The 18,955-nt window shown below is 46.9% G+C and overlaps 1 protein-coding gene across 2 annotated transcripts in view; it reads left to right on the forward strand.

The window, feature by feature from the left end:
• The first annotated feature begins 2,324 nt into the window (after positions 1–2,324).
• Positions 2,325–18,955, forward strand: part of SELENOO (selenoprotein O) — a 30,065-nt gene continuing 13,434 nt past the window's right edge. For both annotated transcript variants that reach the window (XR_016441746.1, XM_090042134.1), the window contains exons 1-6: positions 2,325–2,910; positions 7,691–7,894; positions 8,842–9,022; positions 17,169–17,299; positions 18,043–18,323; positions 18,556–18,706. Coding sequence is in view for 1 of the 2 variants with exons in the window: in XM_090042134.1 (XP_089898260.1) it covers positions 2,339–2,910; positions 7,691–7,894; positions 8,842–9,022; positions 17,169–17,299; positions 18,043–18,323; positions 18,556–18,706 (1,520 nt within the window). In the remaining variant the exon portion in view is untranslated. The remainder of the gene's footprint in view (positions 2,911–7,690; positions 7,895–8,841; positions 9,023–17,168; positions 17,300–18,042; positions 18,324–18,555; positions 18,707–18,955) is intronic.

An 18,955-nucleotide genomic window follows, 5' to 3' on the forward strand; every position in this document is an offset into this window, starting at 1 on the left:
ATTTGGGGAGTAAAAATTGAAGCATACCATTTCCCCCACTGTCTCAGTCCCATGCTGACACTAAATGCATTGAGGAAACAAAAATAAAAATACAGGTAGTATTTTTCCTGTAACATTTTTGTTTATGCATCTCCTATGAAAATGCTCTATGACTAGGGCTCCTCTTGCTACTAGGAGGTTTACTGCTAATAATAATTCACTGCCATCTACTGGCTGCAAGTGCTATGACTAGCTATTCTTGCAAAAGTGGATGGAATTAAAATGTTTCAGGAAGCACAATGGTATTTCAAAGTGTTCCCTACCTGTTGCAAATTTAGAAACTTTTTTTGATTGTGGAAACTTACCACACTAGCTGCCTAAACAGGCAGAATCAGAATAAAAGGAGCATCCTATACAGGACAGGCATAATTAAAGCTGTTTGGCCCTCTTCTCCTTTCTCTCTTCTTGCTGTCAGAACTGCTCACTAGATGATGATAGTGTGAATATGAGAAATCATGCCTTCATTACCCACACTTTGTTTTACATCTTTTAATCAGCACTACAGCAGGTATAAACTGAGTTGATCATTATCTTCCTCCTAGCAGTGGTCTCTGATATGCTGTTTTAATTAAGTTGTTGTTTATATGGGGGAAATCTTCAGGGCCTGTGGCTTAATACATAAAAGGTACAGATGTGGTGGCTGTCTTGAGATTACCCTTTAAGTGAAACAGAACTGCTTATTTACTATGAAAAATCTTGGTATCTAAATACTTTGATATCATCACAGTTAAAGATCTTGTGATAATTTAAATTAGGAGAATACTGCAAAAACAAAGTTCTACACACTTTTAAAATTTACCAGTCTCTGGAATTTACCTTCTTGGTCTGTCCAACTCTTCAGCCTAATCACAGACTTCAAAGTCTATATAAGTACCCATTTCACAGAATCATAGAAAGATAGGGCTGGAATAGACCTCAAGAACTTACCTAATTCTATCCCCTCCTCAAGGTAGGATCTCATTCTGTCCACTAATTTGCAGCATTTTGTCTTTACTGGTTTTAATTCACAATACAGAAACAACAAAAGAATCTGAGTTCACTGTGAGTTTCCATGAGACCTGCCTGAAGGGTCTGAAAAATTCATTCATGCTAGTAGGGAGGAAAAGGGCCTAATGAGGCACAAGTAAAACCCAGCAAATTGTTCAGCTTTCTACCTGTCCCTTGCTGAATAAATGACTGACACTGTAAATACAATCACAACTGGTTTCTGAAGTCACTGGAAGAATCCTGAAGCTAAAGTGCATCCTTGCATGAAAGTTAAGCTTGAAAGCTGGTCCGGTGCTCTCGTGCTGTAGTTTTCATTAGGTCAGTGATTGTACTATACATACTTTATATTATGCTATTAGTTGTTGGGCTAGAAGCAGCATTATTTAACAGATTTTTTTATGCATCCTTTTAAAGTGGTTGTGAATTATTCACAGCAAATACTTTCATTGGCTGGTTTGATATTACAATTGCAAAAATGTAATAGGGATTTTTTTTAAATAACCAGACATTTTAGTGAAATGGTTACAGCTGGGGTGCTTGGCCTCTGGACCATGGAGGAAATGCAGCCTGTGGAGCTATGACTTCTGGCCCCAGGGTTCCCCACAGGTCTGGAAATTTGGTGGTGGGGGAATGGTGATTTAATACAGCTACCCTTGCCCCTGCCACATCCCTAACCCCAACCCTGCAGCTGCACGGGGTGGGTCAAGCCCCTTCATACCCCTTGAGGGCCAGCTTGCTTTCTGTGCTCCTCCCCAGGCTGGGTGGAGCCCACAGTGCCTGGTCCAGGCATCAGACTGGGACGGTGGCCTGGAGGCAGCCTGCAGGCTTGGCCCCGCTTGACCCATTCATCCCCTGCAGGAAAAAGGTTGAGTCCCCCTGGTCTGTGACCGTGCCGTCTACTCTGCTTCCACCCCAGCGCCCCAACAGGGCATCAGCTACCTGCTGGGCCAGCAGCAGCAAGGCCAAGACTGAGGCAGGGCGGCCAAGGGCAGATGTCCGGGGGCAGGGGAGCACCTCCCACCCACAGGAGCCGGACGCCGTGCCAGAGTAGGGGCAAGGTCACGGGGCAACCGCTCGGACGCTGCCCGCCCGGCGGCCCGCGGGCCATGCACCCCTGCGGCCGCGAGGCGGAGCTCGGGGAGGGGAGGAACCTCTGCAGCAGCCGGCTCCGGAGCAGCTTAGAAGGCTTCTCAACTGTGACCGGCCTCGCGATAGGACGGGAGGGCGGGGCGCGGCCCCAGCGCGCTCGCTGATTGGGCAGTAACCGAGCGAGGCGTTCTACCCCTGGGAGGGGGAGGGGCCAGGCGCGCGCATGGCCGGGGCGCTGCAGAACAGCCTCCGCTGTCTCTTGCCGTTGTCGCTACCGCTGCCGCGCGGCCCCGGCCGCCCCCGCGCCGCCATGCAGCAGCCCCCGCCGGCCGCCGCGGCGCCGGGCAGCAGCAGCAGCAGCAGCGAAGGGCTGGACGCGGGCGCGGGCTGGCTCGGCGCACTGCGCTTCGACAACCTGGCGCTGCGGTCGCTGCCCCTGGACCCGTGCGACGACCCCGCGCCGCGGCCCGTGGCCGGCGCCTGCTTCTCGCGCGTGCGGCCCTCGCCGCTGCAGGCCCCGCGCCTCGTGGCGCTGTCGCGGCCGGCGCTGGCGCTGCTGGGGCTGCGGCCGCCGGCGGGGCCCGAGGCCGAGAACGAGGCCGCGCTGTGCTTCAGCGGCAACAGCCTGCCGCCCGGCGCCGAGCCCGCCGCGCACTGCTACTGCGGCCACCAGTTCGGCAGCTTCGCGGGGCAGCTGGGCGACGGCGCCGCCATGTACCTGGGCGAGGTGCTGGGCCCGGCCGGGCGGCGCTGGGAGGTGCAGCTCAAGGGCGCCGGCCTCACGCCCTTCTCCCGGTAAGGGGCACCGGGCGCGGGGGCCTCGCCTCTGCCTTCGCCTCCTGGCGGGCGGCCCGGCCCCGGGCGAGGTGGGCGATGCTCTTCCCTGCGTTGGCCGCGCACTCCGCCCGGCCCCGGCCCCGGCCCCGGCCCCGCCGGCCTCCGGCCCCGCTCTTGCCCCCTGGTGTCAGCGGATGGTCCCCAGCCACCTTCCTCATCAGGGAGGCTTGCAGCGGCCCCGAGCCCCCGGCCTTTGGGCTTGTTCTGCTTAATCCATGCCCTAGTGATGCGGCTCTGGAGAGCAGCCTTTGTAGCTCCAGCACCGCATCAAGGTTTGGTTATTAGCAGGGATCCTGGTTTTCTCTGATTTAAAAAAAAATTGCAAACTTTCAGCTTAAAAAGAGTAACCCAAAATCCACATTTTTCTGTGATTTAAAATGAAACACCACTAATGTCTAGGTAGACATATAGCTAGATCTAGGTAAAATGAAATGCCACTAATGTACAGGTCCGATTGCAGGAAAATGTTGGGTTACTTTTTTAAATCTTAAAATTGGGGACTTTTTTAAATCAGAGAAAACCAGGATCATCCCTGGTTATTAGGGCAGGAGGGGGGAGTCTTAGTTTGGGAGTGGTTTGAGATGCCCTGGTCTGTGCCTTTTTGGACAGTGCTTCCACAAGAGCCACATGCGCTGCACAGTTGTCTGAAAGACACTTGCCACCGTGCTCTAGTCCAGTGGTGCCCAGCATTTTTGGCTGGTGGACTGAATGGGCTGCGCCGTGGGCTGCATCCTGCTGTGCAGAGGCAGGCAGGGGGGCAACCCTGCCAATATGGCCACACAGAAGAAGGGGCATGGCCCAGGACCAGCCTAGCTCTTCAGCCCTGTGGGGGCAGCATGGTCCAGCCCTTGTCCAGTTACAGAGGACCCTGATCCAGCCACTGGGGGCATGGCCCAGCCGTAGCCCATTGCATGGGGGATAGGTATTTGGTAGGGTGGAGGGTGGCCATATTAATTGCCAAATTGCTGCCAAATTTTTGGATGCATAGGGAGCCCACTGGGCTGGTTGGGATGGCTCTGTGGGCCACACTTGGCCTGTAGCCAGAGGTTGAGGACCCGTGCTGTAGTCTAACAAAATAATAAATGGAGATATCAGAGGGCAAGGGAAGCTTTTTAAATCAATCGGAACTCCCATTTTTCATGTATTACTTCATCTAGGAAAATAATTGGTACCATCCTGAAAAAAGAACAATCCCTATTTTAGAGAGCAGAGACATTGAGCAAAACACAAAGGGGAAAACAAAACAAACCAAGTGAATAGATTTGCAGAGGCAGGGATGTCTGTAACAAATCAAGGTGATGCCACCAAACAAAAGCTAAAATGTAGGCAACCTGAGACCTGAATGATTTGGGAATGAGGAACTTTCAGGTTAAAACATTTAGAAGATCAATTTCACAGTGGCAGACAACCAGATTCTAAGTATAAACGGGATAGAGTGGACAATTAAGAAAACATAACTTTTAACCTTAGGAAAAATGCATCATTTCTTTCCATCCAGTTGGTAACTAATGGTTTTCCCATAAGTTGTACAGTACTAGTAACATTTGGCCAAGAAACATCCACAATTCTAAAACGGCGTGTATGCCATGAAGGTTTTGCAGTTTTCTTCTTCCCCTTTTCAGCTTTTGGGTGATTTTTGATGTTGGTCCTTGTGTAGCAGCGCTCTGTCCCTAAGGATCTCATTTGCTTTCCTCAGTCCACAGGCTCTAGCCAGACCAGCTGGTGAGGATCACTGGATTTATGCCAGGGCCCCTATGATCCAGCCATGCATATGCTGACCCCAGGACCCAGAGAGGGCATGTATCTGTGCTGTACCATATCACATGACCTGGAGTCCAGTGTTTTAGCTTTTCAAGAAATCCATTTTTATTTAGTTCTGTATGAACAGGGGCATCTGCAAAAAATCCTGTGTCATTCAGTGGCAAAGAGTAGATGCTGAAAGGGAGAGTAAACAGGGTATGACCAAGGTTTTTTCTGCTGTTCCTCTCCCACTTGCAGTCTCCATGATTTGGAGTCTAGAAGTTCTAATTCAGAGGCTGTACCCAGAGACCATCCGAGCGGGGCCCAGGGCATATTGGCCTGTGTGGGCCCTGCCCCTGGACACAAGGAAGCCATTGGGGGTGGGGAGGTGGTGCCGAGCAGTCGGATGTGAAGCCAGCAACAGTGTGGAGTTGCTGTGACCGCTCTGCCTGGCTCCACAAAGTGCAGGGCCTGGGGTGGTTGCCCCGGTTCGCCCCCCCCCCTCCCCCCCCCCCCCCGGGACAGCCCTGGCTGTACCCCTGACTCCTGTGCTCAACAGCTACTGATCCTCCTTTGAATTGGTCCAGTCCCTCTTTGAATCTGGCTAAACTGTCAGCTTCCGCAGTGTTTGGTGGCAGGGAGTACTTGCTATATAATAACATTGTTCAGGAATTATGGGAGAGGCAAGGATTGCTTAGGGTGAGATCTTTTATTGGAGTTCAGTTGATGTAAAGTTAGGTATGCTTTGGAATGCACGACATTCTTCCTCAGGTTTCTGATCACAGCAGCTGGGCATGGCATAGTGAACCACAGCCCAGGGGAGAAGCTGAGAGCAATTCCAGGGTAGCAGATATCTAGTTAGCAGAAGCAAAGAAGCCAAGTACTGGGCGATCAAGGCCTCTCACCCTCCCTGTGCAGAAAGAATTCAGGAGTCGGGTAAAACAATATACCATAAACCCACTGTCAGTGTTTAGTCCTTGGTTCTTGGTGTCCAGCCAGCTTATGAATTTTTGTTCCCAACCTCACCTTTTAAAAATGTTAGGTAGATTTCCCTTGAGCAGGAAGATAGTGAGATCAGAGAGAGTGGTTTTCTGGTTTTTGTACCTGCCATCTAAGATGTAACCTTCAGTACATTTTCCAGGTCAAACAAGTGCAAATGAAGCAAATGTGTAACTTTGAATACCAGAGCAATTGAATCTATCTACAGTTCCTTTTGCCAGCGTATCCCATTTTGTATCCTCTTAACTTTTAACAAGCTTTTGGTTACTTAACAATTGCTTGTTAAGTGAATTCATCTAGGAATGACATCGAGTGCTCTGCTTAAGCCCTAGATATGGTTACTCCAGTACAGATTTTTTGGGGGGGGCGGTGGCAAACTGGTCAATTGACCATTCAAATACTGTCAGTTGTGACTACGTATTTTTTAGCTAGTCAAAGATTATAGCAATTTTACATAATAATTACCTTTGTAGTTTTCTTGACAGAAATATGATTTTTTTAAAATATATTTCTTACTGGAAAATTTGTGCCTTTTCTGTATTATATTGGACCTATAAGCAATTCTTTACAATTTTTGTCCAATATTTGTCTAGTCAGATAACTGTCCCTGAGGTTTTTTTGCACCCTTAAACTTTCTGCGTGACGGAAATCAAAGGTTTCTTTGACTATTATTTAATTATATTAAATTAGCCATTCTGAAACTGTCCCATACCATTTCTTAACCAAAGCTTCCTGTTGTAATCCTTCTTTTAATCCTAATTCCCCACCTTCCCAACAAAAAACACATGGTTTGGTTAAGTTAAAAAGTAATGTTACAGGCTGGCATTTAGAAGACAGTCAAAATTAAAATGGTAGTGTGAAGAGCAGAAGTGCTTAATCCCTTTTAATTTGCATCATTTGTTGCCACTTTACTTTTCCCATTAGACTTCCTTGCTTATTCTGGAAACTTTCTAGTCATAGCAATTGTGGGAAATTTTAGATTTTTGCAGTGTTAAAGTATTATTACTTGTAAATAATACATGAAAAACCTGAAGCAGGCAGGATAAGTGAGTAAGCAAGGGCTAGGATTACTAGGTCAAAAAAAAATTTAAGAACCCAGGCCTTGGAGTAAGCTAGGCTATGGTTACAGGAGGTATTATAAGATGGTCTGTCTTGTTTACAGCTTCTGAAGCTATCTGGGAGTAGTCTGGAAACTATTGTAGTAGTTTGTTTAGTGTGTTTGATCTGGGTTAAAAAAAATCTAGTGTGAAGATTAACTATCAGTGGTATAAGGTAAGTGAATCAACATTTAAGGTCCCTAATTATGAGCGGAAAGGCACCTACCTATTCAACTATTTCTAAAATTGTAATCACTTCTTTAAAGGAACACAGTTAAAATAGGTAATACATGTTGTTAAAACCTTGGAGTTTTGCTTCTTTATTTTCTTATTCATTTACCAGTATTTATTTGTTTTTATTTCTTGCATCTTGGACAATGAAAGTAGATAAAAGGCATGCTTTTATTTGTTCAGTCAGCATATTAAGTTAAGTTCTGCACTGCCTTAGTTTTAAAACCTATCTTCAGTAAAAAAATTTTAAAAAGAGTAATGGGAGCACTTCTGCTGGCCTTGCTTTGAGTAATAGCATATTGTATGGAACTTACATTTTGGTAAGGTTTAATGAGCATTCATTTAACCTGAACTTTGAGTGCATTCAGAAGTTTTACAAAGGGTGATTTAGAACCTGTAAGAATAGCAGCACAGATTATTTGGCTGGATAGCTGGATTATTTAGGTCTTACCTAAATTCTACTGTTTTTTTCTACTGATGCATGTTAATATAAACAACAAAAATAAATGTTATTATTTGGGAGACAGTATTGTACTGTAGAAGCTAGGCCTGAGCATTGGGAGATCTGGGTTCCGTTTCTCCTATCTCTGCCACTGTTTGGTTGTGTGGGCAGGTTTTTTTGTGCAAGATGTTGCACAAGAATTAAGCAATGGTTTTGTTTTTGTTTACAGGCAGGCTGATGGTCGTAAGGTCCTGCGGTCAAGTATAAGAGAATTCCTGTGCAGTGAGGCTATGTTTCACCTTGGAATACCCACAACAAGGGCTGGAACATGTGTAACATCTGACTCTAAAGTTATTCGGGATGTATTCTATGATGGAAATCCAAAACATGAAAGATGCACAGTTGTCCTAAGAATAGCTTCCACTTTTATAAGGTAGAGAGAAACCTATTTTTCAAATTCTTTTTCAGTCAAAGCCAGCTTCCTAGTATTGTTAGAGACAGCGTGCATTCATCTGTGTGCAATTCTCATCTTAAGATCTTAGCTCTCTGGCGTTAGGTTGTGGAAATCTGGGCTCTCTGTGGAACAGATGGGATGTGCCAGTATCTTTGCATGCTGCCAAAGTTAATATTAATTTGTTAGGGGGTCTGGTACTTTTGGAATTGGAACTGTTTATGTTCCATACATTTAAAAAGAAATATTTTTTCATGCTTAGCCAAGCAATTACGAAGAAAAGCTGTCTCTGTTATTCCTAGTATTTGTAGATTATGGAGACAAGACCGTTTTAAAACCTGCTTGAGGAAAGGTTCTACATCAAGATGCACTTTGGCTAAATGTGGATCCTGATAAAATATTACTTTACAAAAGCATTCTCTTGATGGGTGAATGTTGTTAGAGTGCCTGCTTGAAACCTTGAACTATGTTAGGACACCATGAAGATCTGTAATTTTTTTTCTCACAAAATAACAAGGCTAGCAAAAGGATGAGGATTAGGGTATATATAAAAAAATCTGGAAAAATCTGTCTTGTGCAAAAATGGTAACTTGCAGGATTGGTTTCCATTTGATGTGCAGTGTTTTGCTTTAGTGTGATTTTTCCATATAAATGTTTTACCATATAATTACTTTTTTATTGAATCACATTTGAAAGAAACTTCTGAGAATTGTACTGTAATGCTAACTGAGACCAGTGGTCCTGTTCGCTGCATGGGACACACATCCACCAGAGTGTCATGAAACCACTGAGGCTCAGATAGGGCTATATCAAGGTTGCGCTCTCAGTCATTAGACCCCCGACTACAACACCATAACTCTGAACAGTTATGTATTTATTGTAGGTGTAATATAACTGATTTAATATGTGTCAACATTATTTAAAAACAGGTTTGGATCATTTGAGATTTTTAAACCTATGGACGAACACACAGGACGGAAGGGTCCCAGTGTCAACCGAAATGATATTCGAATACAGATGCTTAACTATGTGATCAGTACTTTCTATCCAGAAATCCAGCAGGCTTATCCTGACAACACTATTCAGAGGAATGCTGCTTTCTTCAGAGAGGTAGGAAGGCTGACAGTTTCCTTTCACAGAAGTCACAGAAGCAAAGTATAAGATCATTTTATCTTATGAGTAACATAGGGTGAAATAACAATTTCTGACTATTTTGTCTTTTGGTTAACTTAACTTTTTGTTTTGTTTTTGGAGGAAAACTCTTGGTGGAACTATATTTTGAAAGTGTACTTAAGTCTTGCTTACCTCCTTAGCAGCAAATTGAGGCTTTTAGCCAGCTGCACAAACCTATTTTCTTAGCAAGTTGAGTCTAAGGGTGTCAGGGAATTTTGGACCTGATTGGTTGCTGATGAGGTGAGGTGAGGTTTTAAAGTATCAAAATGATTGGTCTCCTCCTGTTGTATAATTTGAAGAGTCAGTCGAAAACAATTTATCTTTAAGGTTTATAACTCAATTTCTCAAAGTTCTAAACAATATTTTGGTTCCTGCAATAGTCATGAGTTGAACCCCTTGGGCGCATCCCCCTGAGCGGGAGCGTGCACTTCCCTGGAAACAAACAGCAGCAGCATAATGTTTCATAGTTGGTAGGGTGGGAAGGGACCTGAGCAGATCACCAAGTCCGACCCCCTGCCATAGCAGGAAAGAGGATGGGTCAAATGACCCCAGCAAGGTGATTGTCAAGCCTTGTCTTAAAGACCCCCAGGGTAGGAGCCAGCACGACTTCTCTTGGAAGTTGGTTCCAGATCCTAGCCTCCCTGACCGTGAAGTAGCGCCTCCTGATGTCTAGTCTGAACCTACCCTCTGCCAGCTTGTGACTGTTATTTCTAGTCAGTCCTGGTAGTGCTCGGGGGGACAGGGACTCCCCCAATGGTCCCCTCTGACTAGTTTGTAACAGGCCACTAGATCCCCCCCTCAGCCTTCTCTTGAGGTCCTGTAGCCTCTCCTCGTAGGGCCTGCCCTGCTGCCCCCTGATCATGCGGGTGGCCCTCCTCTGGACCCTCTCCATGTTGTCCACATCCCTCTTGAAGTGTGGTGCCCAGAACTGGACACAGTACTCCAGCTGTGGCCTGACCAGTGCTGCATAGAGGGGGAGGATCACCTCTTTGGATCTGCTTGAGATGCATCTGTGGATGCATGACAAGGTGTAGTTGGCCTTCCTGACTGCCTCCCTACCAGCCCATGTTCATCTTGGCATCAACAATGACTCCAAGATCCTTTTCTGCCTCTGTGCTGACAAGAGAGGAGTTCCCCAACCCGTAGGTATGGTGCCGGTTGTTCCTCCCCAGGTGCGTCACTTTGCACTTGTCGGTGTTGAATCCCATCCTGTTCTCATCCGCCCACCTGTGTAACCTGTCTAGGTCTGATTGCAGCCTATTTCTTCCTTCTAGCATGCCCACATCCCCCCACATAATTAGTGTCATCAGCAAATTTGAACAGGGTGCTTTTTACCCCCTCGTCCAGGTCACTGATGAAGATGTTGAACAGTGCAGGCCCAGGGACCGAGCCCTGGGGGATGCCACTGCCCACATCCCTCCAAGTCAAAAATGACCCATCCACCACCACTCTCTGGGTGTGGCCCTCCAGCCAGTTGGCGACCCAATTGACTCTGTGGGCATCGACACCACAGTCCCCCAGTTTTTTAATGAGAACGGGGTGAAAGACAGTGTTGAAGGCCTTCCAAAAGTCCACTGCTACCCCTGCATCAAAGGATTTGGTGACCTGGTCGTAGAAGGCCACCAGGTTGGTCTGACAGGACCCGCTGCCAATGAACCCATGTTGGTTGCCCCTAAGTATAATCTCCCCCTCTGGCCCCTCGTGGATATGTGCCAGAATAATTCTCTCAAAAAGCTTACCCAGGATCGAGGTAAGACTAACTGGCCTATAGTTTCCCGGGTCCTCCTTCCTCCCTTTTTGAAGATGGGAACCACACTGGCCCTCTTCCAGTCCTCTGGCACCACACCAGAGCACCACAAGTGTTCGTAAAGTCGTGCCAGGGGTCCCTCAATGACCTCAGCTAGTTCCCTCAGCACTCTGGGGTGGAGATCGTCCGGACCAGCTGATTTAAATACATCCAGTCCCTCCAGAAGTTCCCTGACTAGTTCTTTCTTGACCCTTGGCCTAGGTGCGCCTCCCCTGGGGCCTAAGGGGGGCCCAGTGGGGTGGCTGTTCTGGTCCCCGCTCAGGAAAATGGAGGCAAAGAAGTCATTAAATAGATTAGCTTTGTCGTCTGGTGTGACAACCAAATTTCCCAGCGTGTCTTGCAGGGGCCCCACGTTACCCGGTACCTTCTTTTTGTCCCCTATGTACCGTATTTTTTGGACCATAAGATGCACCGGACCATAAGACGCACCCCTCCTGGAGCCTCAGTCTCCGCGGCAGCGAGTCCCTCCTTCGGACTCCTGCCCCGTCTGTTCCGGCCGGCCATTTTTATTGCCAGCTCCCGGCCACCGGCACGGGCGCCGGCTTCCGGTCTAAACAAGCGGCAGATGTCCCGCTCGGGCTCCGCCGCCTCCGCGGGCAAGCTCCGCCCCGTCTCCCCGGGACACACACCTTCGGACCATAAGACGCACCCTCATTTTCCCCCCACTTTTGGGGGGGAAAAAAGTGCGTCTTATGGTCCGAAAAATACGGTATTTAAAAAGGACTTCTTGTCCTTGATCTGGGAAGCTAGTCCCAGTTCCATCTCTGCCTTGGCCTTCCTGACTGCCCCCCTGCATTCCCGAGCAACCACAGTGTAGTCCTGCCTGGTGATGGCCCTCCCTTCCATTGGGTGTGTGCCTCCCTTGTAGCTGGGAGTCATTCTGGATGCTTTTGGTGAGCAGTGGGGGCTTTTGCACCCTCCTGCTCCCTTTGATCCGTGTTGGGATTACCTCCCTTCGGGTTTGGAGGATCATCTCCTTAAGGAACGACCACTCTTCTTGGACACCTGGCTCCCCTCCCCTCCGGGACCTCAGTGCTTCCCCAGCTATTCTCCTTAGCTCATTGAAGTCCTCCCTCCTGAAATCTAGGACTGCTGCCTTGCTGCAGGCCTTTGCCACCTTGTGCTGGATGGTGAATTCCAGCAGGCAATGATCACTGTCGCCCAGGTAGTCGAGCATCCTCAGCCCCCTCACCAGGTCGTCACCCGTGGCCAGCACCAAGTCCAACAAGGTGTCACCCCTAGTGGGGCTGTGCACTTCCTGGGTTAGATGGAGGTCCTGCATTTTGGCTAGGAACGTACGTAAGCGGTCAGAGCTGGCTGATTGCTCTTCCCAGCAGATGTCTGGAAAGTTCAGGTCACCCATGATGACCACGTCCATTGACATTGTGCCACTGCTTCTTGTCCCCGGGGAATGCCTATGCACACATGCTCTGGCATGCAGCGCTTGCCCTGGGTGGGGTAGGGGAGGCTGCAGCTAGCACCTGGGTTGGCCCCAGCAGCATTACCTGGGTTTCTAGCATGGGCGGCTGGTGCTTCTTGAGTCAGGAAGGCACATGCCCCCTCAGCAACCGGGGGGGGGTTTCCCCCACGGCTGATCATCCTGTCCAGGGAGGACTCCCCCTGCAGCTGATCTCACTCACCGAAAAGCAGCTGCGGCGCTTCCAGGAGTGGCTGTGGCTGCTTCTCCTGGCAGCCCCACTCCCCGGCCAGTGCTCGCGGGGGGGCACTGGCAGTCGCACCTGCCCCCCCGCTTGTCACCTATGCAGCGAGTGCAGCTGTTGAGGTGCACCAGCGCTCTCAGGGGGTGCATGTGCACCCCTTTTCACCACCTACACGTCATCACTGGTCCTGGGGGCTCCAAGGGGCTGCAGTTACAGCGATCCTAAAGCAGGGCGCCTAGCCAGCAGCCGGATCATGGCTCTGGCCAGCCAGGCTCCAGCTTTGAATGGTGTGTGCTGCTGCTGCCATGTGGACCACTCCACTTTTTTTAGGCACTTTTTTTTTTGACACCAGGATTGGCTAGTGTCACCTGCCCTGCCCCCCTCATGCTGCTAAGTAGCAGTGCAGTGTACACCTGCATGTGCAGTGTGTATGGTACCACAGATGGCTCTGTGGTACTGTGTACCACACATTCCCGCTCATCTGGACACACCTCTTATGTCTATGTAGCATTTATGTATATTTATTCATAGTTGGTAGGGTCGGAAGGCACCTAAGCAGGCCATCAAGTCTGACCCCCTGCCACGGGCAGGAAAGGATGCTGGAGTCAAACGACCCCAGCTAGATGATTGTCTAGCCTCCTTTTGAAGATCCCCAGGGTAGGGGCAAGCACCACTTCCCTAGGAAGCTGGTTCCAGCTCCTAGCCACCTTGACTGTGAAGTAGCGCCTCCTGATATCTAGCCTGAATCTACTCTCGGTCAGCTTATGGCTGTTATTCCTTGTAACTCCTGGTAGTGCTCAGGGGAACAGGGATTCTCCCATTGCCTGCTGGTCTCCCTTGGCAAGTTTGTAGGCGGCCACCAGATCACTTCTCAGCCTTCTCTTATGTAAGCTGAACAGGTTCCTTTGTACAAACATGTAATATGGTTGAGCTAATATTGTGGAATCTTAGCTTGAAATGCCATCACTGCTGTTTGTTCATATTATGCATAAAAATGTTGAAACAGTGGCGGTATTCTTCACTCTTTACTACCTTAAGAATAACTAAAGAAACTAATGTGCACCTTCCTTACTAGGGACAAGGGATGAGAGGTGCTTTTTGCTCATTGAAGTATCAATAAGATGCACATTCAGGTAACTTTTCATTCTAGAGCTCTATTCAGTGCATACAGTTTGAAAACCCCACGTAAGGAAGTTGGGAAAGTGGAAAGAGGCCATAAGATTTACCTGCTGGATCTTTCTGATTTTCTTAAAGGAAAAGAAGTCTTGGCTCTGACACAGGATATAATGTATGATAACTGAACTTAATTTCAGAGAGCTTAAATTTGGCAGTCGAATAAAACAAAGAACTTGGCTGATACTGGGCTCAGTGAGGCAGCAGGATTTGCTTTACTTGTCAGGATGTATCATGACCTAGCTAGTACTGTATCAATTTCAGGAACTCATGAATTGAACCAAAATGCTATTTTAAAACTTTTGATCAGGGTGAGTTTCATTTAAATTGCTGGTCAGAAAGCCTTGATTTAATTATTGTTTCCTACCAAAAGTAGGAAGCTCAGGAGGGCAGGGGTACATGTCCCCAGATCTGCACGCAGGGCGGGGCAGGCTGAGGCCAAGGCAGTGCCAGGCTCTTCCTGGCTGGGCTGCGCTCAGGCCTAGTGGCTGCAGCAGCAGCACTGGGAGCAGGGCCATGGGAGGGGGGCCGTAGCCCCCCAACCCTCATTCCCAGCACCACCATTGAGTGCAGCATGGGCCAGGCCTAGCAGGAACAGCTCAGTGCAACTGTCCCATGCCTGAAAAACATGGGGACGGGAGAGGGTGGGCTAGCAGGCTGTGCCGGGCTGTTCCTGCCAGATCTGGCCTGCGCTGCACTTGGTGTGGGTGGCGCTGGAAGCAGAGAGACCCTACCCAAAGTGGGCCCTCTCCCAGCACCGCTACCATCTGGCCTGATCACAGCCTGGCCAGGAAGAGCCCAGCACTGTCTCAGCCCCAGCCTGCCCCACCCTGCATCCAGATCCGGGGGCATGTGCCCCTTCCTTTCTGGGCTGCGTGCCCCCCACCCAGCTCCCCATGCCCCCTGGATGAGCCGCTCACAGCTCTGTCCCCCACCTGCCCCAGCTGTGCAGGGCTTACCCCTCCCTCACTGCCATTGGGGGGCAGGGGGGAAAGGCATGGCGATCAAGGCCCCAGCAGTGAGGGAGGGAGTGGGGTAGGGCTAGGGCCTCGATCTCCCCCTTTCCCCTCCCCACAGACTTACCTGCTGGAGGTGGGTAAAACTTTGCTTCCTCTTAAATTCCAAAAGTGATCTCTGACCTAAAAAGTTTGGAGACCACTGCTGTAGACAGTCTAATCTAGGGAAAATTATTTTAGGTAGTATATCTGAATTTATTGCCCCCACCCTGCAACTTTAATATGGTTTCGGTTACCTTACGTGTATGAGTACTTTCTAAAGAGAAAACACTGGTGGGTTAAGTTTATATAATACAGCACTTGGAAGTTAGGAAATGCTGGAGTTAAGGTTACCTCGGTTTCCTCAAGGAGCTCATTACTCTCATCCAAGGTTTCTTCATGGTTAAAATTATGGACATCACTTGGGTGTCCGTGTTATCCTGGAGTTAAAAGATTTGGCTTGGTAATTGCAGCTGTGGCCTATGTTATTGAACCAAGGTATTTAAAGATTATATGGTGCAAATATATGCACATAATAACATGCACTATGAAAGCAACCTTGTTTTGCTACTAGCTAGAGTAGACAATGCTTAACAGTAGTCCATTCATGATTTTTTTTTTTTTGTTCAAGTGGGGCTTTAAAATCTCATTATCTAAGAATAACTACTCTGAGGTCAGTGATGGGATGTTAGTGTTCTGCTGCGAGCTATTGTGTCTCTCTGGACTTGAGGTCAGATCGGTGTTCATTCATTCTTTCACATAGAGATGGTCCTAATATAGATTACAGAGGGGCACTGTAAGCAGATAATGGCATATATAATGTTGGTAGAGGAGCAGGTAAATGAAGCTGAGATGGGTGGTTCAGACATGGTGTGATGTATGTTGATGAGTTGGCATCTGGGTCTATTGGAAGATCTGGGGTCTTGGTGTGTATAGGAGTTAGGTAGCCTGTTGATGGTGAGAGGTCATTTGCAGTTGGAGGACTTCCACAAGCCAAGACAGACTCTTTCCCTAATGGCTGCCTTGAGATAGGTGTCATTTTGCAGGTGGTGTTGGTGGTCATTAATGTGCCCAAGCTGGGGCCTGTAAGTGACAAGCAGAGGGTTCTGTTGTTCTTTTCATGGAGCTGGTATTGTAGCAGGTTTAAGTGGAGGTCTGACTCTAGCTTTGATAACTGGCTATGGTTTGGGGATTATATTGTAGATTTAGAAACCCCTGCGGCAGGTCTTCAAGGTGTACATTCTGGTTGGTAGGTTTAGAGCAGATAGAAATGTAACATAGAGATTGGCTGTAGTCACTGGATCCTGCTGATAGTTGGAGTGGTTGGTTAGTTTCCGATATAATGTGGTAGTAGTGTGTGGCCACTGCAAACTTTCTTCTTCTTCTATATTAATAAAAGGGTGCCCGTGTGTGTGCACGCACACCATAGCTCCTGTTAACCAGTCCCAACCACAGCCTTAGGGGAATACTCCTAAATCCAGAGCCTTCTCCAGCTGTACTGGTTGACCTTGGCCAGGAGCTTTGCTAAAGAATGTTTTGCACATGCAAATTTATTCTGCTTCCTGGGGCTGACCTGTCACAGGGGGTTATGCAGTATAGATCAAAAAATGGGCAGCATTTTTTTTGAGCTAAATTACAAAAAAAAAAAAAAAAAAAAGCACCCAGGTGCACACTCCCAGGGCCCCTTAGTATGCAGTGTTTCATGTCCCCACCCCCCCACCCTTTTATTAATATAGAAGAAGATTGAGGTTGTATGGATGTTGTTCTGGAGTTAAGCAGACACCAGAGGTTACCTGTTACAAATATAGTAATAGTGTAGGGTTGTTTTGCATTAGCTTTTCTAAATAAGATTTCTTCCAAATAGTGTTCCTGAATCTGTTTTGGAAACCTCCTTTATTGTTGGATGGCTGCTCTGAGTTTGTCAGTACTTCCCCTTTCCTTCATTCCTGACTCTCTGCATTATTTCCTTTCTTTTATTCCCACCCTACCACCAAGATTCACTTGGAGGCCACATGTATTTGGAAGATGGAGGAATAATCCTTGAGTGGTACAAAAAGGCAACTTCAGTTAAACAGAGAAGGGAAGAAAATAGAATGAACTCTAAGTATAGAAAGTATAGGGTGATAATAGGAGGAGAAGACATGTAACAAAGAAAAGTTAAGATACATAACTAATTGTAAGTAATCCAAAAGCCAAATCATGTTTCCATTATAGTAAGTGAAAAATCTGTAGAGGGCATTTCCTTGGCATTCTTGATCAACCATTATTTTGTTTTTGGGTTAATCCTGTTAGTGGATCAGGAGAACATGCCATAGCAGAAAGTAATTTTCCTGAATTGCAAACTTTAAACTATAACACAATAGGATTTTGCAAATGGCTTAAAATAACATGCCTCACACATACAAATACCTAAGCTATACTGAAAATGGACAGTGTTGTTTTTTCAGATAACAAAGCGGACGGCAAGGTTGGTTGCTGAATGGCAGTGTGTTGGATTTTGCCATGGTGTTCTGAATACAGATAACATGAGCATCGTAGGACTTACTATTGACTATGGCCCTTTTGGGTTTATGGACAGGTCAGTATGGCATAATGATCTGAAATGTATAAATGTTTGCTCTGCAAAATCTGACTCTTTGTTTCTTTTCAGCTTTCTTTTAAGTGGATGTATGAACCTTATTTGTAACGAGGACGATTAAATTAGCTGTAATTATCCTGAATTTATTTATGTTACTTTTTCTAATCTCTACTTGTCTTATCTCTGTCTAGACCAGCAGTGCTGAAGCCTGGCCAGATCCAGCCCCTAGTGTTGTTTCATCCAGCCAGCAGGGCTCCTCACAGTCCTGAAAAATTGTTGGCTGGGGGAGTGGTAGCACTGCTTCCCTGTTGCCAAATTTCTGGACCCGTGGGGAGCCTTGGGGCCCTGTGTGCTGGATGCAGGGCACAATCCTCGTATGCAGGCTGGTGGGGGTGGACCTGATTCTAGCAGGCAGGGGCCAGCCAAGTCCCCATAAGGCCTGATCCTGGTGTGTGGGCCTCAATCTGGCTTGCAGACATGCCATGTTCCACTCATTTAGGCCATGGGGTCAAAAGCTTGAAGACAACCAATGTAGACTGTTTCTCCTTTGGCATTTATTTTGTCTTTGGGTAATCCAGACCTGACCCAAAATCTTTCAAAGAACAGCAGGAGAAGAACATGCTTAGATGAATAATTCGGGAGAAATGTCAAAACTAGCAGCACTATTCCTTTTTGGATTTTCTAGTGTCCTAAAGGATCTAACCAATTAACTAGAAGAATGCTAACCATTTTTTTGTTTGTAGATATGACCCTGAGCACATTTGCAATGGTTCTGATAATACAGGACGCTATGCTTATAACAAGCAGCCGGAAATTTGCAAATGGAACCTAGGGAAGCTTGCTGAAGCTTTAGTCCCTGAATTGCCCTTGGAGATCAGCGAACTCATTCTGGAAGAGGAGTACAATGTAGAATTTGAGAAACATTATTTGCAGAAGATGAGAAAGAAGCTAGGACTCATTCAGCTGGAATTAGAAGAAGATAATAAATTGGTATCTGAACTCCTAGAAACTATGCATCTCACAGGTTAGTGAGGAAAAGGATAGAATATAATGTGCAATCAATTTTACCTAATATTTTGAACATTTAAAAAATAGTTAACAAGAGACTAGTTTTCTCTTAAACACAAACAAAAATTGCTTCAAAAGTTTTATTATATTTAAAGAAACAAATTGGATCACAAACCTCAAGTTTAAAGCTACACAGTCTTATTTAATCTTTCAGAACAAATATAATTGTGCGTTTGGTTTTGTTTTAGGTGGAGACTTCACAAATATTTTCCGGTTGCTGAGTTCTTTCTCAGTAGACGTGGATTTTTTTAAATTTGAGGAATTTCTAGAAAAAATTGCCAATCAGTGTGCTTCCATGGAAGAATTGAAAGTTGCTTTCAAGCCCCAGATGGATCCAAGGTACAAATTAAATAAACAATCATTTTTTAAATTGGGGTTTTCAGACATCTCCATAGTATTGTTAATTTTTGTTTGTTTTTAATGTTTAAGGTAGTGTTAGAATGATGCTGTAGCCATGATAGTCCAGAAATTATGCAAGAGGCATGGGTTTCTTAGGGTGATATTTTTTTAATGGACCAACTGCATAGTTGGGATAGAGTTAGACACACTTGCAATGCAAGAGATTTTTAGTATTGAAAACATACCTAC

Source organism: Crocodylus siamensis, chromosome 4 (assembly GCF_052110815.1).
Source record: "Crocodylus siamensis isolate JL-2025a chromosome 4, ASM5211081v1, whole genome shotgun sequence".
NCBI lineage: Eukaryota > Metazoa > Chordata > Crocodylia > Crocodylidae > Crocodylus > Crocodylus siamensis.